General features: G+C 37.7%; 1 protein-coding gene across 2 annotated transcripts in view; it reads left to right on the top strand.

The window, feature by feature from the left end:
* Positions 1–25603, top strand: part of ITGA2 (integrin subunit alpha 2) — a 105753-nt gene extending 80150 nt beyond the window's left edge. For both annotated transcript variants that reach the window (XM_007972162.3, XM_037994654.2), the window contains 14 exons: positions 241–392; positions 2087–2197; positions 2763–2845; positions 3251–3392; positions 4530–4622; positions 5207–5283; positions 5367–5450; positions 8935–9037; positions 10667–10777; positions 11995–12096; positions 13738–13851; positions 17383–17472; positions 20715–20831; positions 21289–25603. In XM_007972162.3, coding sequence (XP_007970353.3) covers positions 241–392; positions 2087–2197; positions 2763–2845; positions 3251–3392; positions 4530–4622; positions 5207–5283; positions 5367–5450; positions 8935–9037; positions 10667–10777; positions 11995–12096; positions 13738–13851; positions 17383–17472; positions 20715–20831; positions 21289–21369 — 1460 coding nt within the window. In that variant the 3' untranslated portion in view covers positions 21370–25603. The remainder of the gene's footprint in view (positions 1–240; positions 393–2086; positions 2198–2762; positions 2846–3250; positions 3393–4529; positions 4623–5206; positions 5284–5366; positions 5451–8934; positions 9038–10666; positions 10778–11994; positions 12097–13737; positions 13852–17382; positions 17473–20714; positions 20832–21288) is intronic.
* Positions 25604–25946: the final 343 nt, after the last annotated feature.

Raw genomic sequence — 25946 nt, 5'->3', positions numbered from 1 at the left:
TGCTCCCAGCCACATTTCTCTGAATCACATTTCTTTGTATGCACAGTGACCTACGTCACATCAGAGCTAGAATGACAAATGGTATGTGGTGCTAGCTATGGTTCACAAGCCACCAATACGAAGACTATTTCCATATTTTCTTGATGTAAGATACTTTGTCCAAGAAGACACAATAAAGCAGAGATGCTTTTTCCTATAAGTTGATTTGAAATAACATTTCTTTATGATTTTTTATCATAGCCATTGTATATAACATCACACTTGATGCAGATGGATTTTCATCCAGAGTAACCTCCAGGGGGTTATTTAAAGAAAACAATGAAAGGTGCCTGCAGAAGAATATGGTAGTAAATCAAGCACAGAGTTGCCCCGAGCACATCATTTATATACAGGTGAGGCCTCAGGACCAACCCTTTTCATTTTATTTCTTCTTAAAGACAAATGAGTGGTAAAAGTCTAAAATAGAAGCTTATGAGTTAGAACATGTTTGCCCTTCTAATGAATGCCTTTCTTATGTAATTCCATAAATAAGAAGCATATTTACTTTATGCTAATACTTATGGTCACAATCTATTATTATATAAGTCAGCAGCATCAGATTTCATTCGGAATTGCAATGAAAGGGCTAAAAATACAATTCTTAAAGAAATCATAGATACAGTGTTTTCTTAAATGTTTAACAGAGAGAACTTTCCATTGGCAATAAATTTTATTTTGATAGTTTCCTATCAGGGAAAAATTTTATTTATTGTTCAGCTACTGAAAAATAAGTCCAATTGTGGTTTCTACTATTAGATTTCAGTTAACATAGATCCAGTATAGTAGATTATGAGATAACAATTATTTGTTCTAATTGTATGCTATAATTACTGTATTTAACATGGATTTTGAAAATTTCCCAAGTAAGAAAAATGCTTTTCAGGAGAAAACTTCCAACCAGAAATTTATTTTATAAATGATGTGAATATTTCCACCTTGGAAACCACATAATGGCATTTGAAAGGATAATTTACTCAGGAAACTACTTTTTTAAAAAGGATATTTAAGTACTTTCTTAGAATATGGTTCTCAGAATTTAAGGAGCAAAGGAACTGCCAGGGAAACTTTTGGGAAATGTATATTCTGGGTTCTTACCATCAGAAATCTAGGTTTGAAGGCCCAAGGAATATGCAGGTCTAAGGAGCACCACAATTATTTCTCATGTAAATGGATGGTACAGAGAGATCTTACTTCAAGAAATGCTAAGTGTAAACACTAGAAAAACATAAAGTTGACGGTTAAATGAATTAAAATCAGTTGAGTTGTTTAGTTAATTTTTCAGTTTGAAGGTTTCTTGTTTGTGAAGACATGGACTTCTTTGTTAAGGTGACAATTTTATAGATTCTTTAAAGGAAAAAATCTTTTTTCCCTTCTCTCCCATCCTGTGCTAAGTGGTGGATCAGATTATACTCGTAATCCCTAGTGAGGAAATGGAGACAGCCAAGCTGTTTTTCTTTAAAGTAAAAAAAAAAAAAAAAAAAAAAAAAATCCTCTTTCTCTATTTGATATCAATGCCAGTTAAAGTACATCCTACTTGCTAAGCCCACAGCCAGCCAAGGAAACATCTCCTCATAGCCCAGAGCTGGCATGGTAGACAGGCCCCCAGAAGGAGTAAGTCCTTCTGGGAGGACTTCTGGGTGGCCCCGAAGAGTTAAGAGTAAGTCCTGCCTGTGAATGGACTAAAGAATACCAAGATACTGCTTCTGAGTAAAAGGCAAATTCAAATGTTAGAGTTTCACTTGTATAGACATAGTGCTTTCTTGACAAGAACTGATGAGCTTCATTAACTAAGAATCCCTGCTTCAAATTCTTACTAGACCCAAGTCTCCTTTGGTTTCTTAGTAGAAGAGAGGCTAAAAGCAGAATTAGACTGGAAGAAAAGAAGTGAGAGTCTTGATTATTCAAAACAAAGATATTCTACATAATTGAGAGCTGACTGTGCTCTTAATTGTAAACGCATCTGTAATCGTTTTCTTGTTTTAATGCTGCTGTGCCCTAATAAACTGACTCTGTCTCTCCCTGTATGTTTGTGTGTGTGTATGTTTAGGAGCCCTCTGATGTTGTCAACTCTTTGGATTTGCGTGTGGACATCAGTCTGGAAAACCCTGGCACTAGCCCTGCCCTTGAAGCCTATTCTGAGACTACCAAGGTCTTCAGTGTAAGTGCAGTTTACACTTCCTGGATTTAGACGGGCAAACAAAGTTTCACAGTCACTACAATAGTGTCTGAAGGATACTTAGGATGCAGCCTGTAAATTCTTAATTTTCTAAATGAAATACAATTACATTTGCATAAAGTTCACTAACACTTAAGTTCCATGACAGTAAGGATTTTTGTTTTTCTTGTTCACCGCTGTATTTCCAGTCCCTAGACCTGGGCCTGGCCCATTGTATGTGTTCAACACATATTTGTTGAAGAAATAAATAAAAATAAAGTAAATGCCTTGTGCTCTCCACTCAAAAAATATTACCAATACATATGAGGCTCTGTGTATAGCTGTTCCCGCCATAGACACTTTCATCTAGCTCCCCCGTGCAAATGATTATCTTGAATTTTGTGTTTATTAATGCTTTTCTTTATTATTTTGTTAAACATTTATATATTCCTAGAACATTGTTTGGTTTTATACTTTATGTAACTAGAATAATACTGTATGTATTCTTCTGTAATTTGCTTTTTCAACCCAAGAGCAAATGTATGGATCTTTTTTTCCTTTTTTGTAGATTCCTTTCCACAAAGACTGTGGTGAGGATGGACTCTGCATTGCTGATCTAGTTCTAGATGTCCGACAAATACCAGCTGCTCAGTAAGTTTTACTTTAAAGCTCATTGTAAAATGTAGAAATAAAAGACACACTAGATTACTTTGTTTATAGAGTTTTTCTACAAAAGAAACATTCATAACTAACAAGACTTTTAAAAACTAAATTTCAATGTCTACTATCCACATAAGAGTAAATTAATAAGAAATATAAAATTATCTGTATTTAAATGGTTCTATTCCCTCTAATATAATAGCAACAAAGAACAAAATCCAAATGCACTTATTTGTTGTCAGTATCATTTTAATGCAAAGATAGTTTATTACAAAGTAATTTTCTCAGTATTCTAGGTAAGTCTAAAGAGTTTAGTTTTTTAATGAGTGAAATTTTAAAATACTGGTCTTTTTATTTAACAGTAATGGCTTCCTCCCTCCTTTTTGCTTTTAACAGAGAACAACCCTTTACTGTCAGCAACCAAAACAAAAGGTTAACATTTTCAGTAACACTGAAAAACAAAAGGGAAAGTGCATACAACACTGGAATTGTTGTTGATTTTTCAGAAAACTTGTTTTTTGCATCATTCTCCCTGCCGGTATGTGATGAGACCCTGCGCTTACTTCCACCATGCTTCCTACTTATCGATCACTCTATGTCCTCTGAGTTGTTTAAAGAAGCACCTTAACCCTCAGCATGATCAGTCTGAACTTTGTGGCTTCCGACTAGTTAAATCGCATGAGAACATAGTCTGGCTCTATATCTAGATTCTGCTTGACAACTCGGGTCAGTTTTTCCCTTATCCTGAGACTTGGCAGCAGTAGCCAGACACTCCCATAACTCTTCTTGAGCCATCAGTGTGATGAGGCTGCTGCATTCTGCACAGATGCGGTGCACTTGCTCTGAGACATTTGAGTCCCAAAGCTCAGCCTGAACTTTGCAACTACGGTTGTTGCTGCTGCCAAGATGATGCACATCAGCAAAGCCAGCTAATCACATTGACTTGATCGTTATACCAGGAACACACTTGACCGTGAGTGCTCCCTGGTCCCTCCCCTACCACCAAATGATGAAGAGAAAAGGGAGAGAAGGAAAAGCTGAGATTTTCCAAATGAACTATTTGATTAAAGGATTAAATAGTGATTTCATTTAATTTAAAGTCAATGTGATCTTAATAGGCTTAGAGTTCTAAACCTAATCTGACCTTGCTGTTTAAACATCCTGTGCCAAGTGGCAACTACTTCTTTTAAAGGGGGGGAAAAAAACCTGAAGAAAACAAAACAACAAAAATAAAAACAAAACAAAACAAACCAAAACAAAACCCTTCAAATTATTTAAAATACAAACACCAATATATGATTTTATTTTCTTCTCTTGAAAATGCTTCAAATAAATTGAGAAAAACATATTCCTAAAGCCAGCATTTTAAAATACTGAATTAAAGCTATTTGTGCATCTGAAATCTAAAAACTATCTTTTTCTGAGGAAAAAAATACAGTATTTAATCTTTTCTTTGGTTTGTTGGATGTCCTAGGTATCTTTAGGGCTAGCAGTAAAAATAGTATATTAGCCACCTGGGCAGTATAAAATTTCAAGTCTTGAGGGATAGTAAATTATTTCAGTATGAACCAACCTTACTGCTAAAATGTCACTGTACCTCTTTCACCAGGTGTGTGCATACACAGCCAAATATTATATGCCAATTGATCATTGTTGTTTCCTTGGTCTTGTTCAGGTTGATGGGACAGAAGTAACATGCCAGGTGGCTGCATCTCAGAAGTCTGTTGCCTGTGATGTAGGCTACCCTGCTTTAAAGAGAGAACAACAGGTACAACCTGCATTTCATCCTCCAGTCCATACAAGCCCTCCTCAGCACATACGCTGATTTACCAACATAACATCCTGCTATCATAATTTGATAGGCAACACAAAATAACAGGCTGCATACTTAGGGGAAGTTTTCAATATCTGAATGTTTTCTTTAAATTATTAATAAAAATGGGATCTTCTCCATGCAATTCATTCCAAAATGTACACACAATATGGAAGGTTCTTTTTGTCTAAATATGTCGAGCAACATTGGTCAAAGCACTATACACAGAGTCATGGCGATCATTTATTAACCCCTGTTAACAAGTTTCACATCAGCTCATAGCTTCTAAATTCAGACAGGTATATGCACCTGGATAACTTACACGTGTCACTTGGAAGTCAAGCTTCTCTAATTCTAATGTGAAGCATAGTGAAACAAGGTGGACAAATAAAGATATTCTACAAATTGGAAAACTTAAGGTATATAAAATTCAGAATCAAATTTGAGTGAGTTTACTTTTATGGGAAGCATTTTTTTTTTTCACATTGACCCCTGAGTATGAAGCACCATAGACTGAGAAATTTTAATTTTGTCTTTAGGTGACCTTTACTATTAACTTTGACTTCAATCTTCAAAACCTTCAGAATCAGGCATCTCTCAGTTTCCAAGCCTTAAGGTAAAACATAATGAAGTCATCAATGGAATGATGGATAGCTTTATATTTCTCTTTAAGTAATTTCATAATGTTTCTTTCTATAGTGAAAGCCAAGAAGAAAACGAGGCTGATAATTTGGTCAACCTCAAAATTCCTCTCCTGTATGATGCTGAAATTCACTTAACAAGGTAGGTGAAGCAGTGGGTAACCTGTTATCACTAACACCAACTCTAGATCAGAAGATTTTTGGCTCATGGCTAAAGAAGTCCTCTGTATGCTCATTCTTAACTGAAGAATTTGTATTACAATTCTTGTCAACTAAAACAGAAGTCCACAGACATATCGGTCCCTAGGAAAACCTTGAGGGACTCATTAGGTTTATTAAACTAACGAGAACAGCCCAGAAAGGCAGAGAAAAATCCCTGTAGCCACACATCACAGGCACACTTCACATTGCAGGCCCTCTGAGTAGCTGCAAACATTCTCAAAATGTTGAAACAGAACTCTCAAAGGTCCTGAGAATTGTCTGCACTTTCTTCTCACTGCCTGCTTCCCGTTGTATATGAGATCTCAAGCGGTATCCCCATTCCTGGACATTGAGGCCCCAAGCACAATGTTTTACACACAGTAGTTCCACAATAAATATTGAATCTAGTCACGGTTTGAATATTCAAATATTGAAACTAGATCAAGTCTAGTTTCTGAGTGAAAAATTCCTAACATATCAGATTAAGGTTTTCTTCCAGCCAGGAGGAAATGAGGTTTTTTCCAAAGGAGGTCATCCATAAAGAAATGCTTTGTTCCCTGTTTTTACCTGCCCAAAGCAAGCAAACCTGAGAGCAGTGGTGTAAATGTTACTGGTTGATACCAGCTGTCTTTAATTGTTCAGGGGGACAGGTGTCTTGGGAAGTGGGTAACATCCACATTTCACAGGTTCTAATAGATTGATATCACTTTAACTCATACATAGAAATAAGGTGAGTTCATGGCAGACAAACTGGGGCACAGTTGTGCAGGTGCAATGGGCCCAGGTGATGCTCTCCTACAGGCCTGGGAGCCAGAGTTCTCTACCTGGTGAAGCACTAGGACAGCTTCCCAGCACAGATCAATGACCCCTGAATAGCACACTGCAGCACTTTCCCAAGAAATCCAGTGACACCAGGTTTGTCTAATTTCTACCACAATCACCCCAGCCCCTAAGAGCATGGAATCTGTAGATCATTCAATAGCTCTCTGAGCAAAAACAAAAAGGAAAATATGTCATCATGTCTAGAGCTTGAGCCAAAGAGCAAAGATGAAAAGAATGCTTCTGTATCAAGTGAGTTGCAAACAGCACAAGCAGAAGCAAAATACAGTCCAAATAATACATCTCTGAAAATGTCATCAGTAACTGCAGACTTCAAAGGATCCCCACTTGCTAAAATAAGACATTGGAAACAAATGCAACCAACTCAAATTGATGTTACCACATTACCTGAATTTTTTCCTTCTTATATTGATCCTTTCTTCTAAATATTTTTTGTCAATACAGTCTTTTTATTATTCTACTGTCCTACAATGGCCAATATTTTCCCAGATATTTAAGAATGAAATAAATATAAGATTGAAATGAGACTTTACTTTTACTAATTATCATATTTGGCATGTATTTTTGTAATGGCAACTTGAATTCAAATGTATTCTAATGTTCTTTAAAATATATCCTCAAAAACATTAACGTAGAGAATTATAAAGGACAAAAGCTAAAATGGCTCCTAGTCCTACTACCGAGAAAACCCAAACATTAGAGAAAGATACACAGCGAGAGATCATCCCTCCCCACCTTCCCTAGTGCCACTCCCCCTAGGGGACTAACAAGACTTTTCCGAATATCTTCCAGATACAGGGTTGCTTATCTACCAGGATATATGCATATAACACACATACACATATATACACACACGCACATTTTATTACCCAAAAGGAATGCTAAAACGCTCTTCTGTACCTTGCATTTTACATAATCTTAGAAAAGTTTTCATATGAGGACATACAGATCCAACTTATTCCAGTTCTGACTGGATCATAATTTATATAACTAATTCAATATTAACAAGATATTTGGTTGTTTTGCATTTTTATTTTGTTTGGTTTAACCATCACAAGCAATGCTGCAAGAAAATTTAACAAACATCTTTACAAACTTTTGAAAAAAATCCTACCCAATAACTTAGTGTATTTCTTAGCAACAACTTTGATACTGTATAACTGTACAATTATACTGTAAAAAAAAGATGGGTGGAAATAGCGATAATAGTATTATTTCTGAAGCAGGATCCCCCTGAGTATAGATAACTACTATTATAAATATATTGATCAACACTTAAGTAGCCTAAGGAACACTTAAGTAACAAATGGAAAAGTGTCAGATCTCTTTAAAATGCAAAGAGAGACCATATTAATTTAGAAATTGGCCCCATTTAGGATCTCACACAAAGATCTTCTGGAAGGCATAGGAAATAATTCATGCACACACATCTAAGCTTTCTGTTTCAAATCCTAGTCAGTTTTCCCATTTTCCATGTCAGGCTGACAAATCATTGTTTCCTCTCATATATAACCTTGACAAATACATCCACTCAAGTCTCCCTATGACATATTTTCCTTTTATGGATTTGGAAGAAATTCATTAAGGCATAAAAGAGGGAAAGACAAGGTTTTAGTACAGAAACCCAAAAAATTCTACTTCAGAAAATGCCCACCCCAAGTTTTTAAGAAATAGAATTAACATTCTATAATTAACATAAATTGTCCAGTGGGAATAAATGGAAAGGATATGCACAGTGTTCTCAGACCCCTACCCTCACCACTCATACCTTAATCCCCAACCCAAAGAAGCTACCCTGGTTGGAATCCCACCTCAGAGCCCCAGAAATGAGTGAGGAGAGGGGAGGTCCCCAGTTTCTTTCTAGTCTGAGTGGTCCTATGAAGGTTTCTCTGATCTCATCATCACTTTGCTTGCAGAACTTCGTTGGTAATCTTAAGCAAAGAAGTTAAGATCAATCCAGTGTGTTTAGTTCCAGAATACTAAAACCTCTGGATCAGCCATCTTAAAGGTGGTCTCTACACTAATGGCGGAAATAGATTTGACCAACCCCATTCAGACTAAACCATTTGAATTGGTTTGCAGCTAAAGAAGGATAGGAAGAATGAATAATACAGGCATCCAGTAATGAACACTGAAGGTGCTCAATACCCTGTTATTACATTTGAGCCTACAGCAAGGTGAAAACCCTTGGCTTATAAATCCATTTATTCAACCAACAAGTACTGACTGTCTACTATGTTAACATGCTAGTCAATGTAATCGTAATCTTGGGAAGAGTTCTACTGTTAATTCTAAAGTAATACTTTTGTACTTATTTAGAAACTTGACAACTGGTAGACATATAATGCACAAACTCTTAGCAGAAAGTCCACAAAGAAATATGTTTTGAAAGGAATTTATGTTAGTCTTAGAAACATACATTGGACCATAAGCCCATAACAAGCATTTCTTTTGATATGGTGCCTTTGTAACTAAAAGTAAAATTTATTTTAACCTAAGCTATAAGATACTTAAATAAAATAAATATTAACGTTCAAGAACAAAAGCAAACTAAAATATTTGGCTTTACAAACATCATCCAACAGATCTACCAACATAAATTTTTATGAAATCTCTTCGGATGGGAATGTTCCTTCAATCGTGCACAGTTTTGAAGATATTGGTCCAAAATTCATCTTCTCCCTGAAGGTTGGTAAGCCTGTCATAAGGATGGCAAATCCAGGAGAAAGCGAGAAGAAAAAAAAAAATGAGTCTGGAAATAAAAGGAAAAAGTAAAAAGAAATTGAAATACATCCGTGGTTCTCAAACTTGGGTGTGCATTAAAATCACCTGGAGGAATTGTGAAAACACAGATACTGGGCTTTATCTCCAGGGTTTCAGATTCAGTAGGTCTGGGGTGGGCCTCTACATTTGCATATCTAACAAGCTCCCAGGTGATGCTTATGCTGCTGGTCCAGGTGCCATACTTTGATAACCAGTAGGCTAGATCATAGACAAGTAAACAACTGGGCTTTGTGCGTAGATATGTGTCTTGGGTAAGAGATAATTGATATATTTTGAAGGCAAATGTTCAATATTAACCAACAGAGTATTACTATAAAGGTATTGGTGTGGGTAAAAGTCTTTGGAATATAATTATTATGTCAATTTATCCTTAGAGACCACTTCTGTTTGAATTTTACTTTTGTATACAAATCTGTACAGCAATACTAGGTAGTATCTAAAAATATTTTTGAACCAAATTCTATTTACTATTAGAAAGCAATTATTAATCTAAAGATTACTACCAGATATATGAAGATAAATTAATTTGTGAAAGAATAACTATTTTATAATGTAATAAAATTAAATAAACTTTGGAAAGTAAAAAGAATTTATCCACTATCATAAGTCAATACCATTTTATTTTTGTTCATTTCTCACTAGTTTGTTACATGGTTGCAACCCTACAACTTTGTGATAAAAAAACCTTTAGAAGAATCTTTATGATCTACATACTATAATAGAATTTATAAAATGTGGATGGTATTTGGCAACTACATTCTTTAATGAGGCATCTATTCAAGTAGTGGTAATAACATTCATAGAGTGTGTAATAAGTACCAGCCGTTGTATCAAGTGCTTTACATACGTTATCCCATTTAGTTCCCAGATCAGTTTTGAGCTTGGTATTATTTCCAGGGATGTTATTTAAAATATTTAAATAACCAGTAGGGTATGAGCCCTGGCCAATTAGAACAGAAACCCCCACCAGTTAGAACAGATGCTGTACAAGTGCCCTGCGCCAGCACATTCCTACTGAATTTCTGATCATCTTTATTTTACAAATAAGAAAAGCACAGAGAGGTCAAGTTCCTTGCCCTAGCCACACTGCTAATCAGCAGCAGACTGGGACAGCACACCCTGGCATCCCAACTCCACAGATGGCACTTTAACCATTTATACCACATGTCTTGCAAGTCACAAATTACTTAACCATTAACATTGTAGATGTTGAGTTTTTTTCCATTGAGCCATTTATGCCTACTGTTCCATTATTGGAACACGAAGCATATGGGAGTTACTTATATCCTACTGCTCAAAGTCATCGCCAAAGTATGATTGAAATTTCAAAAAAAATGCAACCTCAGGCATAAATGTGTTTTAAGAGGTGAGACACAGAGACTTGAAGTGTGACTATAAAGTGATGGCTCACTTTCATTTGGACTCAATCTTATCACTTCATAGTTGCCCTTCATCAACACAGGGGTTACTGGTGAATTTCCTGGCATCATGTACATCCTGTTGCAGTACTGGCACATTTTATTCTCTATGTAGGTAACAACAGGAAGTGTTCCAGTAAGCATGGCAACTGTAATCATCCACATCCCTCAATATACCAAAGAAAAGAACCCACTGATGTACCTAACTGGAGTGCAAACAGACAAGGTAAAGAATACAAAATTGCCTAAAAAATATGCACTTTCAAGATGGAAATAACCCATGAGATTAGGGTGATCATGTCTGACATTTTACGGATGGGAAACAGACGGTAACTCCTATGCAGCCCAGGTGCCAACTGACTAGCAGTTACTTTCATATTAGAAGAATATTGTTATAAGAAAACAAATGTTTGAGTCTAGGGAATTGCAGGTGGCAGAAATTATTCCAAAAACCCCATTTTGGCCAGGTGAAGATCTGACTTTGACAGGCCCTGTGCAGGCTGGGAAGTGAGAGGCTGAACCTGTATGGGAAGCTTAGCAGGTCTTCACAGCTGCAGTGAGGAGCTGGTCTTCAGGCAGCCAGCCTGGACTTTCTCCTGGTAATACTCAACCCTGGCTGTTCATTTTAATCCCTCTGTTTGCTCTTTTAAATAAGAGTGCCCAGACCTAACCCAGGTAATTAAATCAGAATCTCTAGGGATAAAATTCTTACACTAGGGTTTTTTTTTTTTTTTTTTTTTTTTTCCTGTGCTCTTTATTCTGTTCCATTATTCTATTTGTTTACCCTTTAGCCAATACCACATTCTCCTAATTACTGTAGCTTTATAGTTCAGTCTTGACATCAGGTAGTGTCAGTCCTCCAACTTTGTATTTCTCTTTTAGTATTGTGTTGTGTTGCCTGTTCTTGGTCTTTTGCCTCTCCATATAAACCGTAGAATTTGTTTGTTGATATTTGCAACACTAGGGTTTTTCTTTAACCACCCCCACTCCATCCACCCCGTGGTTCTAGCACGCATCCTGGGCTGACAAGCACAGCTCTAGCCAAACCCCTTGACACTAGCTCATCTTCAGTACAACAGTTGTATTATTCAATAGTTGTTTTATTCCTGTAGTGTGCATAGGGGGCTACAGGAAAATCAAAACCCTAAAATGTTCCAGAGAAAATTACCCTGAATTATTCACAGTGTTTAGCTATTACAGATTTGCCTCATCATATGTAGGCTATAAGAACCTAGCCCACCTCATCAGTTCACATCAGGAGCATTTAAATACTTCATGTTTACCTGGCGATTATATGAAGTGTGGCCAGGTCAACGGCATTGAAAGAATCCTAACAGCCCTTCCCAGGCCCCTACAAGTGATAGGAGGATTTCCTAACATGTTGAAAGGAACATTATAAACTGTTTTCTTTCTGAAGTCTGATCTGGTGTTCTTCTTTTATAGGCTGGTGACATCAGTTGTAATGCAGATATCAATCCACTGAAAATAGGACAAACATCTTCTGTATCTTTCAAAAGTGAAAATTTCAGGCACACCAAAGAATTGGTGAGGACAAGTTAACGTGTGAAAGCTCCCCTTATTCATTTATTTCACCTGTGATCAGGATGCTGCTTTTCTCCTACCAACTGATATCATAGAGCTTACTTATTTTGACTTTGATGCTTATATGAGTCAAGATTAAGAAAATATTAGGTTGTGCAAAAGTAAATACAGTTTTGAAACCCACAATTACTTTTGCACCAACCTAATACGTGTTCAAATCTAGGTTACTGGAATTATCTTATGCCACTTCCTATAAAATACAAGTTCCAGATTTCATGACATCAGAAAAACTCATGTGAAGCTGTTGTGTTTATGCATCGTGCACTTTGGAAATAAGGCAAAGAGCTGTGAAGGAACTGGGTGTGTGCTACAGAGGAGAAGCCCCTTAAATCCCCCTTCCACATACTACTGATGTTTTTTATTTAGCTGTGAAATATGCTGCTGCACTTCTTTGTTTTTCAATACTTTGTTATTTCCTGCTGTCAAGCTATGCCTGCTTCTTTGGGAAAGAGACGAGTCTAGCATCTGGCATGGTGCTTGGCACATATTAAATATTGAAATAAGTAAACCTTTAGTAAGCAATAACTCCTAAACAAACCACAGCTCTCCCCTATGAACAGTATTGGAATTCTCCTGGTTTTCTTTGATTGCAATTGTTTTATTTTGTGAAGGATGGGGAAAACAGGAAACCAGAAGAATAAAATTATGTTTCTTTAATGTGTATTAATCTACAAATAGGTAAATGCATGCTGTAACGGAAGTGGGCCATGCTACCTTTTGGCCTGGAACATAGGTCAATATGTCATAGATTTTCAATTAATCACTTCATTTTTTAATGCAGTTTTAAGTTCATGGAAGAATTGAGTGGAAAGTACAGAAGTTTCTCATATACCCCCTGTCCCACACAGCCTCCCCCACTATCAAAATCCTGCACCAGAGTGGTATAGTTATTACAATCAATGAAACTACATTAATGTATCATCATCAACCAAAATCCATAGTTTACATTAGGGTTCACTCTTGGTGTTGTTAAAATCCATGCTGTGGAATTTGACAAATGTAAAATGACATGTATCCCCCACTATAGTATCATACAGTGTATATTCACTGCCCTCCACATCATCGGTGCTCTGCTTATTCATTCCACCTGCCTCACTAGCCCTTGGAACCACTGATCCTCTTTCTGTCAACTTTTTTTTTAAATCTAGGGAGTCTATCATTAGGTTTAATGACAAAATTGTAGTACATTTTGTGTATGTTTAATAATTATATAACTAGTACATTGTTGATAAACAAGTTACAGTTTGGGGGGGTTGGTTTTTTAGGTCTTTTTACTCTTAGAAATAGTAGTGCAATGAACAGGCTTGGGGTACTTTGTTCCACACATTGCTGATTATCTCCTGAGGCTGTCTATACAGACAGGAAATGGATGGGGCAAAGGGTGTGCACTTTGTACATTTTGAGATATAGTCCCAAAATCCCTTGAAGGAGGGCAGGAGGGTTAGAACTACTAATAGCTCATGAGATTGTCTGCTTCCCTAGATGCATCCCAGCACTGGGTTTTATCTGTCTTTAAAATTTTAGCATTTATTTTTAACTCCTACTAACTTTCTCTCCCTTTTACCTTTGACTCCATACTATAAGAACTGCAGAACTGCTTCCTGTAGTAATGTTACTTGCTGGTTGAAAGACCTTCACATGAAAGGAGAATACTTTGTTAATGTGACTACAAGAATTTGGAACGGGACTTTTGCATCAGTAAGTATAAGTTTTATTTGTTCGATTTATCAACAGCAAGGAAATGTAAGGCTGCACTGACAAGTTCTTCCCCTTTGACAAAATAAGTATTCTGGCTAACGTCTGCAGTGGCCAAATCACCCAGAGCATTTCACCCTGGAAGGCAGCACACTTCCATCCCTTTCCAATGCTCATCCAATTTGTCACAGTGCCTCAGAGTCGCCTGGGGTACTTGTGAAAGGGTGTTTCTCAGACTCCATGCGACCTACCACATCGATGGTAATGGTGTCAAGGTCATCTCTGAGGCCCTGGGCTACAAGAGGCAGCCTGCTTTGTCCCGCTGTAGGACTTACCCCACTCTCCATCTTCCCAGTCTCCTCTGCCACACCCAAATCAAAATGCCTGTGCTCTGTCTCACTCCTTGAGCTCTCAGTTAATTGTATGATTGATCTCAAACCACCCAGTAGATGAATCTAGCATAACGATACGTCTTCCTATATTACAGCCAGGTCATCACCCTGCTCTCCTGTTTTACCTTCCCTGATGGAAGAGCCCAATGGGCACATGATTTTCTAAGTCATCTCAATTCCCATGAAAAGTCTGAAGAAAAAGCCAAAACAATGTCATTGTTGTTGTTGTTGTTGTTTTTCCATATGGCAACTGTGAATCTGCTCTAGTGATATTTGCTTTCAGCAGGGATTTTGGTAGCCAGAATTTCAGTCTGGCATGAAAAAATATAAGGATACACAGGCCTCCTTAAATTGGACTGCTTGTGTGGCTAGCATTCCTTTTACTGACATGAGCTCCAATTGAGGAAGAAAAACAGAAATTAGTCTGAAACCTCCTGGGGACCTTTGTAGCTCTTATTAAATTTTTTTTTTCTTTTTAACAAATAAATCTGTTCCCAAGGTGCTTACAGTCAAACGCTACTCATTTTTTTTTCTTTTTACCATTTCATGATCTCTTCAATAAACACACTTCCTGCTATACAGTTTTATAAAACTGGAGAACTCAGCACCCTCCAAACTCATCCCTGGAGTCAAATATAAGTAATATTCTTGGATAAAGACATGGAAGAAAAATGAATAGTAAAAGTTAGAAAAAATGCAGAATTGGGGGAATGGGGAAGTGAGAGGTTGAATATTTCTTCTGGCTTGCTTGCTTTTACTTTGTTTTCCTGTTAGTTACATTTGTTTCAAGCCTTCAGGACAATTCTAGGTCCTTTAAGATGTGAAGAGTGCTGTTAGTTGTACCACCTTCCCAGCTGCTGCCGTGTGGTGCTTAGTTTTGCTCCATTGGTTCTTGGCTCCTTGGATTTGAGGAACAAATGTTTTCAGAGCAAATTTTGCCAACTGGAAGGAACACTGACTGTTGCACATCAAAATGCATGCATGCCAGCTCTGTAAAACACATTTGGATTTTCTCGAGTTTAAGACTACATCATTTTAACTGTGAGACTTTTTAAAGTACCTTCCCAACGATCTTCAGAAGCAGTAGTTTATTTCTGGGAGCAAACTTCCTAGAAAGTGTAGTATTTATGCCACTTTAATGTGGCTATGGTGGTTAAACTAAGGAAACACCCTTGAGATGTCAAGGTATGTCAAGTGACATACAAGGATTGGTGTCAAGTCCTACATATCTTCCTCCTTCATGAAAAGTCAAATGTTTATCCTCACCTTGCTTCCAGCAATTTAAGCAGCAAAGTGGATGTTTCTCGGACCACTTAGGAGGTCCAGTCTGAAATACGGATTTCATTTCCTGTATCTGAACCCACTGATGCACTGCCTTTTGTTGCTACCTTTTCTCTGATGTAGTGCAAGGCAACTTAACATTTCAAGTAATTTCATTACAAAGTGATTGATCAGGCCTCCAAATTGATGATAGAGTTGCTGCCATTTGTAAGGAGAAGTCTTCTTGAATGCTAGCAGGTGCGTTCCTTCACTCTCCAGATGCGTGTGCCATGCCTACCTCTACTTATTAACCCTGTGTTAATAAGTAGGATATTGTGTGCCTGTGAGAAGGGCCTATTTTGAGAATGCTATAAGAAAAATTCTTTCATCTTTAGTCTTTGGGGATTATGAAACCAGTATTTACGTTAACTGCCAGTTTTTTTCTTAAACTTAAACCATTATCAATACTCTTAATGTTTCCCCCAATAATATGTTTAAGAGATTGGTGAGCATGGTTAATTTCTGATCCAGTCATCTATCTTGAGAAAATTAACAGTAACCAGAGACTGAGCCAGTGGAAAGGAAATAAAATGCTCAGTTTTTGGAAATACAGTCTTTCTGGCTCCCAGATATTGTTTAGCAAATTACCTCATAGAGTATGTCCAATAACGTGCCTTAGAAACCAGAAAAACTGAGTCCTAGTAGCCACAGCATGTGAAAGCAGCTCTAACATCTGAGCACTGCATTCTACTTTACAGTAGCATCAGACCTAATATAGAGAAAATAGTGAAATAGACACATCAAGAATGTTTCTATTGAAAAATAGACCTTTTTTTTTTTTTTTTTTTTTTTTTTTCTTTTTAGACTAGCTTTGCTCTGTTGCCCAGGCTGGAGTGCAGTGGCTCGATCTCAGCTCACTGCAACCTCCGCCTCCCGGGTTCAAGTGATTCTCCTGTCTCAGCCTCCCAAGTCTCTGGGATTACAGGCGCCCACCATCACACCCGGCTAATTTTTTATATTCTTTAGTAGAGACGGGGTTTCACCATATTGACCAGGCTGGTCTTGAACTCCTGACCTCAGGTAATCTACCCCCCTCAGCCTCCCAAAGTGCTGGGATTATGGATATGAGCCATTGTGCCTGGCTGAAAACTAGGCTCTTTTCTGTAACTAGATGGAGGAATGAATGTAAAGTTATTTTGAATTAGGAAGTTACCAGTAACAGCAGCATAAAATATCCTTCCTACATACCTGCCCCAAATTAAGTGTTATTTGATAGAAACACTTAGATAGGAAATCTGAAGTTATACTGATGTGATATAACAAGCCGAAAAGTTCAGGGCCATGGGTGGTCAAATTCAAGTGCACTTTCAAACAGTATTATTTTACACACATGTACCCAGAAGGAAAATTCTCTTCCCTTTTAAATGTCGGTTTTCCATTCCATTGTGTGACTTGTTCAGGTAAGTATACAAAGATGCCAAGTTTACAATTTTCTCTCATGTTATAAACTTTATTTTTAAAAAAATCTGAGCTATGATCTTCCAAGTTAAATTCATTTTTAAATCCTCGTGTTTCAACCCAGTTCTCAAGTTCAGATCTCCTCAGGGAGATATTTTAACCCACTTATGTCTTGATCCCTCCCCAAAGAGTAGATTTGTGGTGGCAAGGTGCAGGCATCTACATATCTTAAAATTACCCTAGGTATTTCTGACGGGCAGTCCTGTTACACAGCACTGGTTTAAACACACACAGATTCTGGACAAGTCTTCAGAACTATTTGCTCTTGTCACATTCCACCAGGAAATAAATACATAAATCATAAGCATGCCAGCTTTTCTACATTTTCTGCTGCTAGGATAAAACATATTCCTTTATGTTCCAGTCCACGTTCCAGACAGTACAGCTAACGGCAGCTGCAGAAATCAACACCTATAACCCTGAGATATACGTGATCGAAGATAACACTGTTACGGTGAGCATATCACACCTTCCTTGTGAGCCTCAGGGTCTGTGATGGGCATTCCATTTCTAAAAGCCTGGAATAGTCACTCTTCTCACCTACATGTATGTAGAAACATCTTACTAAAACTTTAAAGATCTGATGTTTATTATGTTGAGATTTCGGCGAGGGTGTGTGCTACTTAAAAAGTTCAGTGCTATACTTGCCCTCCTCCATGCCCCCCACCCATGTCAGCAAAGCTGGCTTTCCTAGAAGTGGTGATCCAGTGAGAAGCACAACAAAAGGGGCTCTGTTGTTTGGGACTCCAGGGTGTCTCTTCTCATGACTAAGCCAGCAGCACCAGTTCTTCCTTTCTCCTCCTGCTTACACAAATGGTCTGGAGCTTAGGCCAGAAAACCTAATTATGCTTATTTAAATCATAAATTGTATTTTGAATAATTTTTAAAGAAAGGTACTGAAGCATGCTTAATAAATAATGCATTTATTAGAGGGTTTTTTAAAATAGTTCTCCTTACAACTAGACATTGATACTGTGTGGCATGTCCATTCATTAGATCTTACGTTCTGGAGGACTATAAATGCTCCCCTTGATTAAAAAAAAAATTTAAAAAAAGCTTTTACAGAGAAATGTACTTTCACAGAAAACAAAGGCTCTCTGTTCCACAAGCTGGCATGAGATAATTTTCCTTTGCACTAAATCTCTGGTTAGAATGTGCCACGTTTAGATATAGTGGGATTTCCATGCCCAGCTAATCTGCTGGCAGAGCCCTAAGCATTTTCCTCCCAATGCTTGTGTTAGGAGTTGAAAGCCAGTTTAAGAGTCTGCCCCCAAGGCCAGCTTGGCAGTTGGCCTCAGTCCACTGCTCCAGCCTACAGACTTGGTCAAAAAGTTATGACCCCATGAACTCTGGGCCTCCTCACTCCATGCCTGAGAGTGAAGCTCACAGCACTGGGGCCCCACTCTTGTCTAGGGAAAAATGATTCCACACAACAGAGCTTACTTCTCTGCCTCTGGTTTAGGAGCCTCAGTGAAAGCCCACACCCTCTCTTCAGAGACTAGGGCCTGGAAAATCAGAAATAGAGCCAAAGGAAATGCGGGCTTCAAATTCAAAATGCTATGAACTTAGCATCGGGGAGAAGTATTATAGATTTTTTTTAAAAGCTCACTTTAGAAAAACAGTGTTCAGACAATATGTGAAACTCCACTGAAAACACTTTTTAGAAAGCAGTATTAAATATATTAATCAGAAATTCAAATGAACAATTTTAACAAACCCATTAGATTCTTCTTTTATTGGTTTTCTCTGAGCAATACTAATAAAAAACAGAAGCCAATTACTAGGTGCAAAAGTAATTGTGGTATCTGCCATTAAAAGTAAAGAAAGGTTGGGAGCATTGGCTCAAACCTGTAATCCCAACACTTTGAGAGGCCGAGGCAGGTGAATCACCTGAGGTTGGGAGTTTGAGACCAGCTTGGTCAACATAGTAAAACTCTGTCTCTACTAAAAAGACAAAAATTAGCTGGGTGTGGTGGTGTACACCTGTAATCAAAGCTACTTGGGAGGCTGAGGCAGGAGAATCACTTGAACCTGCGAGGCACAGGTTGCAGTGAGCTGAGATTGTGCCACTGCACGCCATCCTGGATGACAGAGCCAGATTCTGCCTCAAAAAAAAAAAAAAAAAGTAAAGAAAAAGTATTTTTAATATTAAAGACTGCAATTACTTTTGCACCAGCCTAATATTACTCAGTTGTGTCTATGAACATTTTTTTAATCTAAACATTAATTTGAATAAATTTTTGAATAAGGTATCTAACCTAAATAATAACTTCACATGTTCTAAGTGTCTGTTATATTTATTTGAATCCCTAGCCCACTTAAAAATCTGATCCACAGGCCGGGCGCGGTGGCTCAAGTCTGTAATCCCAGCACTTTGGGAGGCCGAGACAGGCGGATCACGAGGTCAGGAGATCAAGACCATCCTGGCTAACATGGTGAAACCCCGTCTCTACTAAAAAATACAAAAAACTAGCCGGGCGCGGTGGCGGCGCCTGTAGTCCCAGCTACACGGGAGGCTGAGGCAGGAGAATGGTGTAAACCCGGGAGGCGGAGCTTGCAGTGAGCTGAGATCCGGCCACTGCACTCCAGCCTGGGCGACAGAGCGAGACTCCGTCTCAAAAAAATAAAAATAAAATAAAATAAATAAATAAAAAATCTGATCCACAAAATGCTATAGTCATGGGTCCATAGGGATCTGTGGTTCCTTGGGTTAGAAAGCTGTGGAAAAGACAGAAGAAAGCTTATGACTGCCATAAAGCAGTGAGCTACATGAATTTATCATCACTTTATTCATAAATTTATCAAGCCTTATATTTTAGTTCTTGAAGATACAAATGAAAAGAAATACAGTCGCCAAGGTCAGCTGCAAGTTTAGTGCAGCCCATAAATTATATGACAAAAAGCAGCTCATTTGCCACTGCAATTTAATGTTAAATCAAGTAAATAAAACACATATTATCCCCTTCTTTTGCTTCTATATATAGCTCTTTAGGAATATTTTCTAAAGAGAATGGTTGAGACTCTTTCCCCAATTAATTAAATTTCCCCTAATTAATTAAAAACTGAATATACGGTTTTCCTGTTAAAACTCAGGGCAGCCATTCCATTACAGCATCTCAAAGATTGCCAGGAAGCAGACATAAAGAATCCTAAGTAGCCTCAAGGACAACTTTCCCACTGAAAAGGTCAACTTGTCCCTTGAGATACTATTTCTACTTTTCCAACAATATCAACTTGGAATGAGGTTTAAGTGAAACTAGTATTTTAGACGCAATACAAAGCTGTGGTTTCATCACCATCAAGTTGGGTTAATGAGTTTCTTCGACTCCTCTCCCCAAAGCTGTTTGCTTTCACTTGATGATGCTTTCACCTGATTTGAATGTATGCCAGAAATGGAAGCTTCTATTTCATAAGTAAAATAAGCATCTGAGATTCTCAAGCATGAAGTAGCCACAAGACAGTGATGTAGTTAAAGGGGGGAAACTAGAAAAGTTGTATTTTTTAGCTGGATGGACTTTGCAGGAGGATTTTCTCTAAAATTGTTCTGCCAGTGTTTGAGATACGCCATCATGAGCAAATCATGTCACCTTTCTAGAGCTGTCGACCTTCACTTACAGAACGAGAGAATTGGACTAGACCATCTCCCCACTTTTTTTGTGGTATTAAAATAACTTAACTGTAAACTGACATTTCCAGATTCCCCTGATGATAATGAAACCTGATGAGAAAGCCGAAGTACCAATAGGAGTTATAATAGGAAGTATAATTGCTGGAATCCTTTTGCTGTTAGCTCTGGTTGCAATTTTATGGAAGGTAAGAAAAGCTTCATATTTTAAAATACAGGGCTCCTGAAGGCCAGCCTTGAATTTGCTTACAAAACATCAACCTCAGGTTTTATATGGTACCTTCTCTATCACAAGGAGAAAAGAAATGCAAGTTTGTTTACAATTTCTTACTCATGTCATTAAAAACAACCAGTAAGGATTTTATCTTCTTTTAAACTTTCCTTTTATCCAGAGCCCTGCATGTTTTGTTCAGCTTCAAATAAGTAGACGGTGACAAATGTAGCTTTATGCAATGCAGCTGAGCTCTCTAGATAGATGTTTCCTTCTAGCGGGTGACAGATACCAGGTCATCAGTCTGCACACCTCCCTTCAGAGCCTCAGGGATTCCCAGAGGTGTGTCAGAGGACGTGCGCAGCCAAGGCAGTCAGAGGCACCTTACAAAATAAGCCACGGGTGGTAACATTTTTGTATCATCACCTTGACAGCTCGGCTTCTTCAAAAGAAAATATGAAAAGATGACCAAAAATCCAGATGAGACTGACGAGACCACAGAACTCAATAGCTGAACCAGCAGACCTACCTGCAATGGGAACTGGCAGCATCCCAGCCAGAGTTTGCTGTTTGCGTAAATGGATTTCTTTTTAAATCCCATTTTTTTTTTTTTTTATCATGCCATAGGTAAACTAACCTGGTATTTTAAGAGAAAACTGCAGGTCAGTTTGGCATGCAGATATTGTGGGGGGTTGGGGAGGTGCGGGGAGCGGGTAGGGATATAATGGGTAAAAGACTTATTTTATATGATGGGGAGAAAAAGTAATCTTTAAACTGGCTGGCCCAGAGTTTACATTCTAATGTGCATTTTGTCAGAAACATGAAATGCTTCCAAGCATGATAACTTTTAAAGAAAAATATGATACTCTCAGATTTTAAGGGGAAAAACTGTTTTCTTTAAAATACTTGTCTTTAAACAGCAACAACAAAAGCGGAAGTGCCTGATATGTAAGTACTTCCACTTGTGTATATTTTAATGACTATTGATGTTAACAAAAACACAGGTTGCTTTTCAATTTATGCTGCTCATCCAAAGTTGCCACAGATGATACTTCTAAGTGATAATTTTATTTATAAACTAGGTAAAATTTGTTGTTGGTTCCTTTTAGAGCACGGCTGCCCCTTCCACACCCCATCTTGCTCTAATGATCAAAACATGCTTGAATAACTGAGCTTAGAGTATACCTCTTATATGTCCATTTAAGTTAGGAGAGGGGGCGATATAGAGACCAAGGCACAAAATTTTGTTTAAAACCCAGAATATAACATTTATGTAAAATCCCATCTGCTAGAGGCCCATCCTGTGTCAGAGGAAGGAAATGGAGGACATTTCCTTTCTCTTTTAGGAGGCACAACAGTTATCTTTTAGGACTTGTTTGGGTGACTGGCAGTAACCTAGTGAATTTCTGAAAGATGAGTATTTCTTTGGCAACCTTCCTCCTCCCTTACTGAACCACTCTCCCACCTCCTGGTGGTCCCATTACTATAGAAGGCCTCTACAGCCTGACTTTCTCTCCACTGGTCCAAAGTTATCCCCTCCTTTACCCCTCATCCAAAGTTCCCACTCCTTCAGGACAGCTGCTGTGCATTAGGTATTGGGAAAAGTCACCTGTTTAATTTACACACTTGCATGAATTACTGTATATTACCTCCTTACCTTCAGGAAGCTATTTTCATTTAGTGCTAAACAAGTAAGAAAAATAAGCTCGAGTGAATTTCTAAATGTTGGAACGCGAGGGGATGTAAACAATGTAAAGTAAAACATCTCAGGATTTCATGAGAAGTTACAGATGAGGCACTGGAAGCCACCAAATTGGCAGGTGCACCCTCTGTGGCTGTCTTGTTTCTGAAGAACTTAAACTTCCACAAGAAAGAATTTGACCTAGGCAAGTTTGTTCAAAAGGTAGATCCTGAGAGGATTTGGTCAGATTGGGATAAGGCCCAGCAATATGCATTTTAACAGGCGCCCCAGTCACTAGGTTGCAGACGGACCACACTTTGAGAAACACCACCCATTTCTACTTTTCGCACCTAATTTTCTCTGTTCCTGAGCCCCCACATTCTCTAGGAGAAACTTAGAGGAAAAGGGCACAGACACTACATATCTAAAGCTTTGGACAAGTCCTTGACCTCCATAAACTTCAGAGTCCTCATTTTAAAATGGGAAGACTGAGCTGGAGTTCAGCAGTGATGCTTTTAGTTTTAAAAGTCTATGGTCTGGATTTCTATAATACAAATAGACGATCTTCCAAGAATTTGACTTGGGAAAAAACGTCAGAGGAAAACAGGTTATCTGCCCATGCGCATATGGACGACCTTGACTGCCCTGGCCCAGCCCCTATGTTGGCAGTCCAGGGCTATCTGTACTGTTTACAGAATTACTTTGTAATTGACAACACAAAACAAACAAGAAAAAAAAGGCATAAAATGTCAGGGTTTTATAGAAAAAATGGCATGGTATTCTCTAGTTAGGTATGCCAGAGTCCAATTCTTTTAACAGCTGTGAGAATTCGCTGTTTTGTTCCAACGAAAATTTTATTTAAAAAAAAAAAAAAAAAAAAAAGACTAGAGAAACTAGTCATTAACTTGATAAAGAATATTTAACAGCTAGTGATGCTGGTGTGTGCCTGCAGCTCCAGCTACTTGGGAGACTGAGACAGGAGGATCGCTTGAGTCCAGGAGTTCAAGTCCAGCCTAAGCAACATAGCAAGACCCTGTCTCAAAAAAAATGACTATTTAAAAAAACAGTGTGGCTGGGAACAGTGGCTCACACCTGTAATCCCTACACTTTGGGAGGCTGAGGCCAGTGGATCATGAGGTCAGGAGTTTGAGACCAGCCTGGCCAATATGATGAAACCCCATCTCTGCTAATAACACAAAAATTAGCTGGGCATAGTGGCAGGTGCCTATAATCCCAGCTACTCGGGAAGCTGACGCAGGAGAATCACTTGAACCTGGGATGCGGAGGCTGCAGTGAGCCGAGATCGTGCCACTGCACTCCAGCCTGGGCGACAGGGCAAGACTCCATTAAACAAAAAAAAAAAAAAAAAAGAGTTAGTACTGTATATACAAATATTAGCTTTTCAATGTGCTATACAAAGAATTATAGCACATCCTTCCTTTTATTTTACTGTCTCACCTTCTTTAGGTGAGTACTTTCTTAAATAAGTACTAAACATACATATACAGAACTTGAAAGCTTTGGTTAGCCTTGCCTTAGGTAATCAGCCTAGTTTACACTGTTTACAGGGAGTAGTTGAATTACTATAAACCATTAGCCACTTGTCTGTGCACCATTTATCACACCAGGGCAGGGTCTCTCAACCTGGGCACTACTGTCATTTGGGGCCAGGTGATTCTTCCTTGCAGGGAATGTCCTGTACCCTGTAGGACAGCAGCCCTGTCCTATAAGGTATGATGTTTAGCAGCATCCCTGGCCTCTAGCTACTTGATGCCAGAGCATCCTCCCCCTGCAGTCAGGACAATCAAAAAATGTCTCCAGACATTGTCAAATGCCTCCTGGGGGGCAGTATTTCTCAAGCACTTTTAAGCAAAGGTGAGTATTCATACAAGAAATTCAGGGGAAAAACATTTTTTAAATAAAAGCTATGTGTTCCTATTCAACAATATTTTTGCTTTAAAAGTCAGTAGAGGGCATAAAAGCTGTCAAATTCAAATTTCCATTCCATAAATGGTATACAGACAAGGTCTATAGAATGTGGTAAAAACTTGACTGCCACACAAGGCTTATAAAATAGTAAGATAGTAAAATAACTTATGAAGAAACTACAGAGATTTAAAATTGTGCATCACTCATTTCAGCAGCAAAATAAGAACTCCTAACTGGACAGAAATTTTTCTAGCTAGCAATGTTATTTTTGTAAAATAGTTATCAAAAATTATCTTCAAAATGTGAAGAATAAAGAAAATAAAGCCAATTTATTATAGTCACACAAGTGATTATACTAAAAATTGTTATAAAGAGTATAATTTTATAATGTATTTACCTGTCCTGATATATAGCTATAACCCAATATATGAAAATCTCAAAAATTAAGACATCATCATACAGAAGGCAGGATCCCTTAAACTGAGATCCCTGATGCATCTTTCATATTTCAATTTCCACACATAAAACAATTATATAAAAAAACTTTGTAGGACTATGCCCTTTTGTGTATGCATACCCATTTTAACCAATTTGAAAAGTTAATTTAAAATCTAGAGGTGAATGAGAAACATGGGAGAAAAGTGTGAAATAAGTGAAAATATTAACTATTTCTTTGAACTCTAAAGACTGAAACTGTAGCCATTATGTAAATATAGTTTCATATGTACCTGTTTATTTTGGCAGATTGTCAAAATATGAATGTATATATTGCGTAACTATGTTAGAATTGTGTATATTTTAAAGAAATTGTCTTGGATATTTTCCTTTATACATAATAGATAAGTCTTTGTTCAAATGTGTTTGATGTTTTTGATTAAATGTGTTTTGACTCTTTACTTTCCACAAAAACTATAAAAATAAATGCATGTTTGTACAAAAAGTGGCAGAATTCATTTGATTTACGAGAAACAAAAATTAAAGTGTTGTCAACATAAACTAGTTAATAGCTTTTCTCATATACAAGTATAACAAATGGAAAAGTTCCATTAATTGTAAGCCACTCTTTTCATGCCACATTATTGAATATTGTTACAATTGTCTGGAAAATAAAGTTATTTTCTTTGGGCTTTTACAAGTTATATATTTTACTATTTTTATCTTATACATTCACTTTGCTCACATCCAAGACTCAATTTAAGAAGACTGAGGCTATAATTCGCCATAGTTGTCCAGTCTATGTTTCTAGCAGTGACCACAGGATGTTTTGTAGGACTCTTAAACTGCCTTCAAAGTTTTGAGACAGCAGAAAGCATTGTTCCTCAAAGTGTGGCCCATGGACAGACGGTGCTGCACCACCTGCAGCCTGTTAAAAACACAGATCTCAGGGGCCACTCAAAACGATTCAAGTCAAATTGGAAGTTCTACAGCATCCCCAAGTGAGTCATATTGCATTGAAGTTGAGAAGCACTGCTCTAAAGCTCT

Source organism: Chlorocebus sabaeus, chromosome 4 (genome assembly GCF_047675955.1).
Source record: "Chlorocebus sabaeus isolate Y175 chromosome 4, mChlSab1.0.hap1, whole genome shotgun sequence".
Classification (NCBI taxonomy): domain Eukaryota; kingdom Metazoa; phylum Chordata; class Mammalia; order Primates; family Cercopithecidae; genus Chlorocebus; species Chlorocebus sabaeus.
Note: the sequence above shows the minus strand (reverse complement) of the source record. Positions and strands in the feature narration are given on the sequence as shown.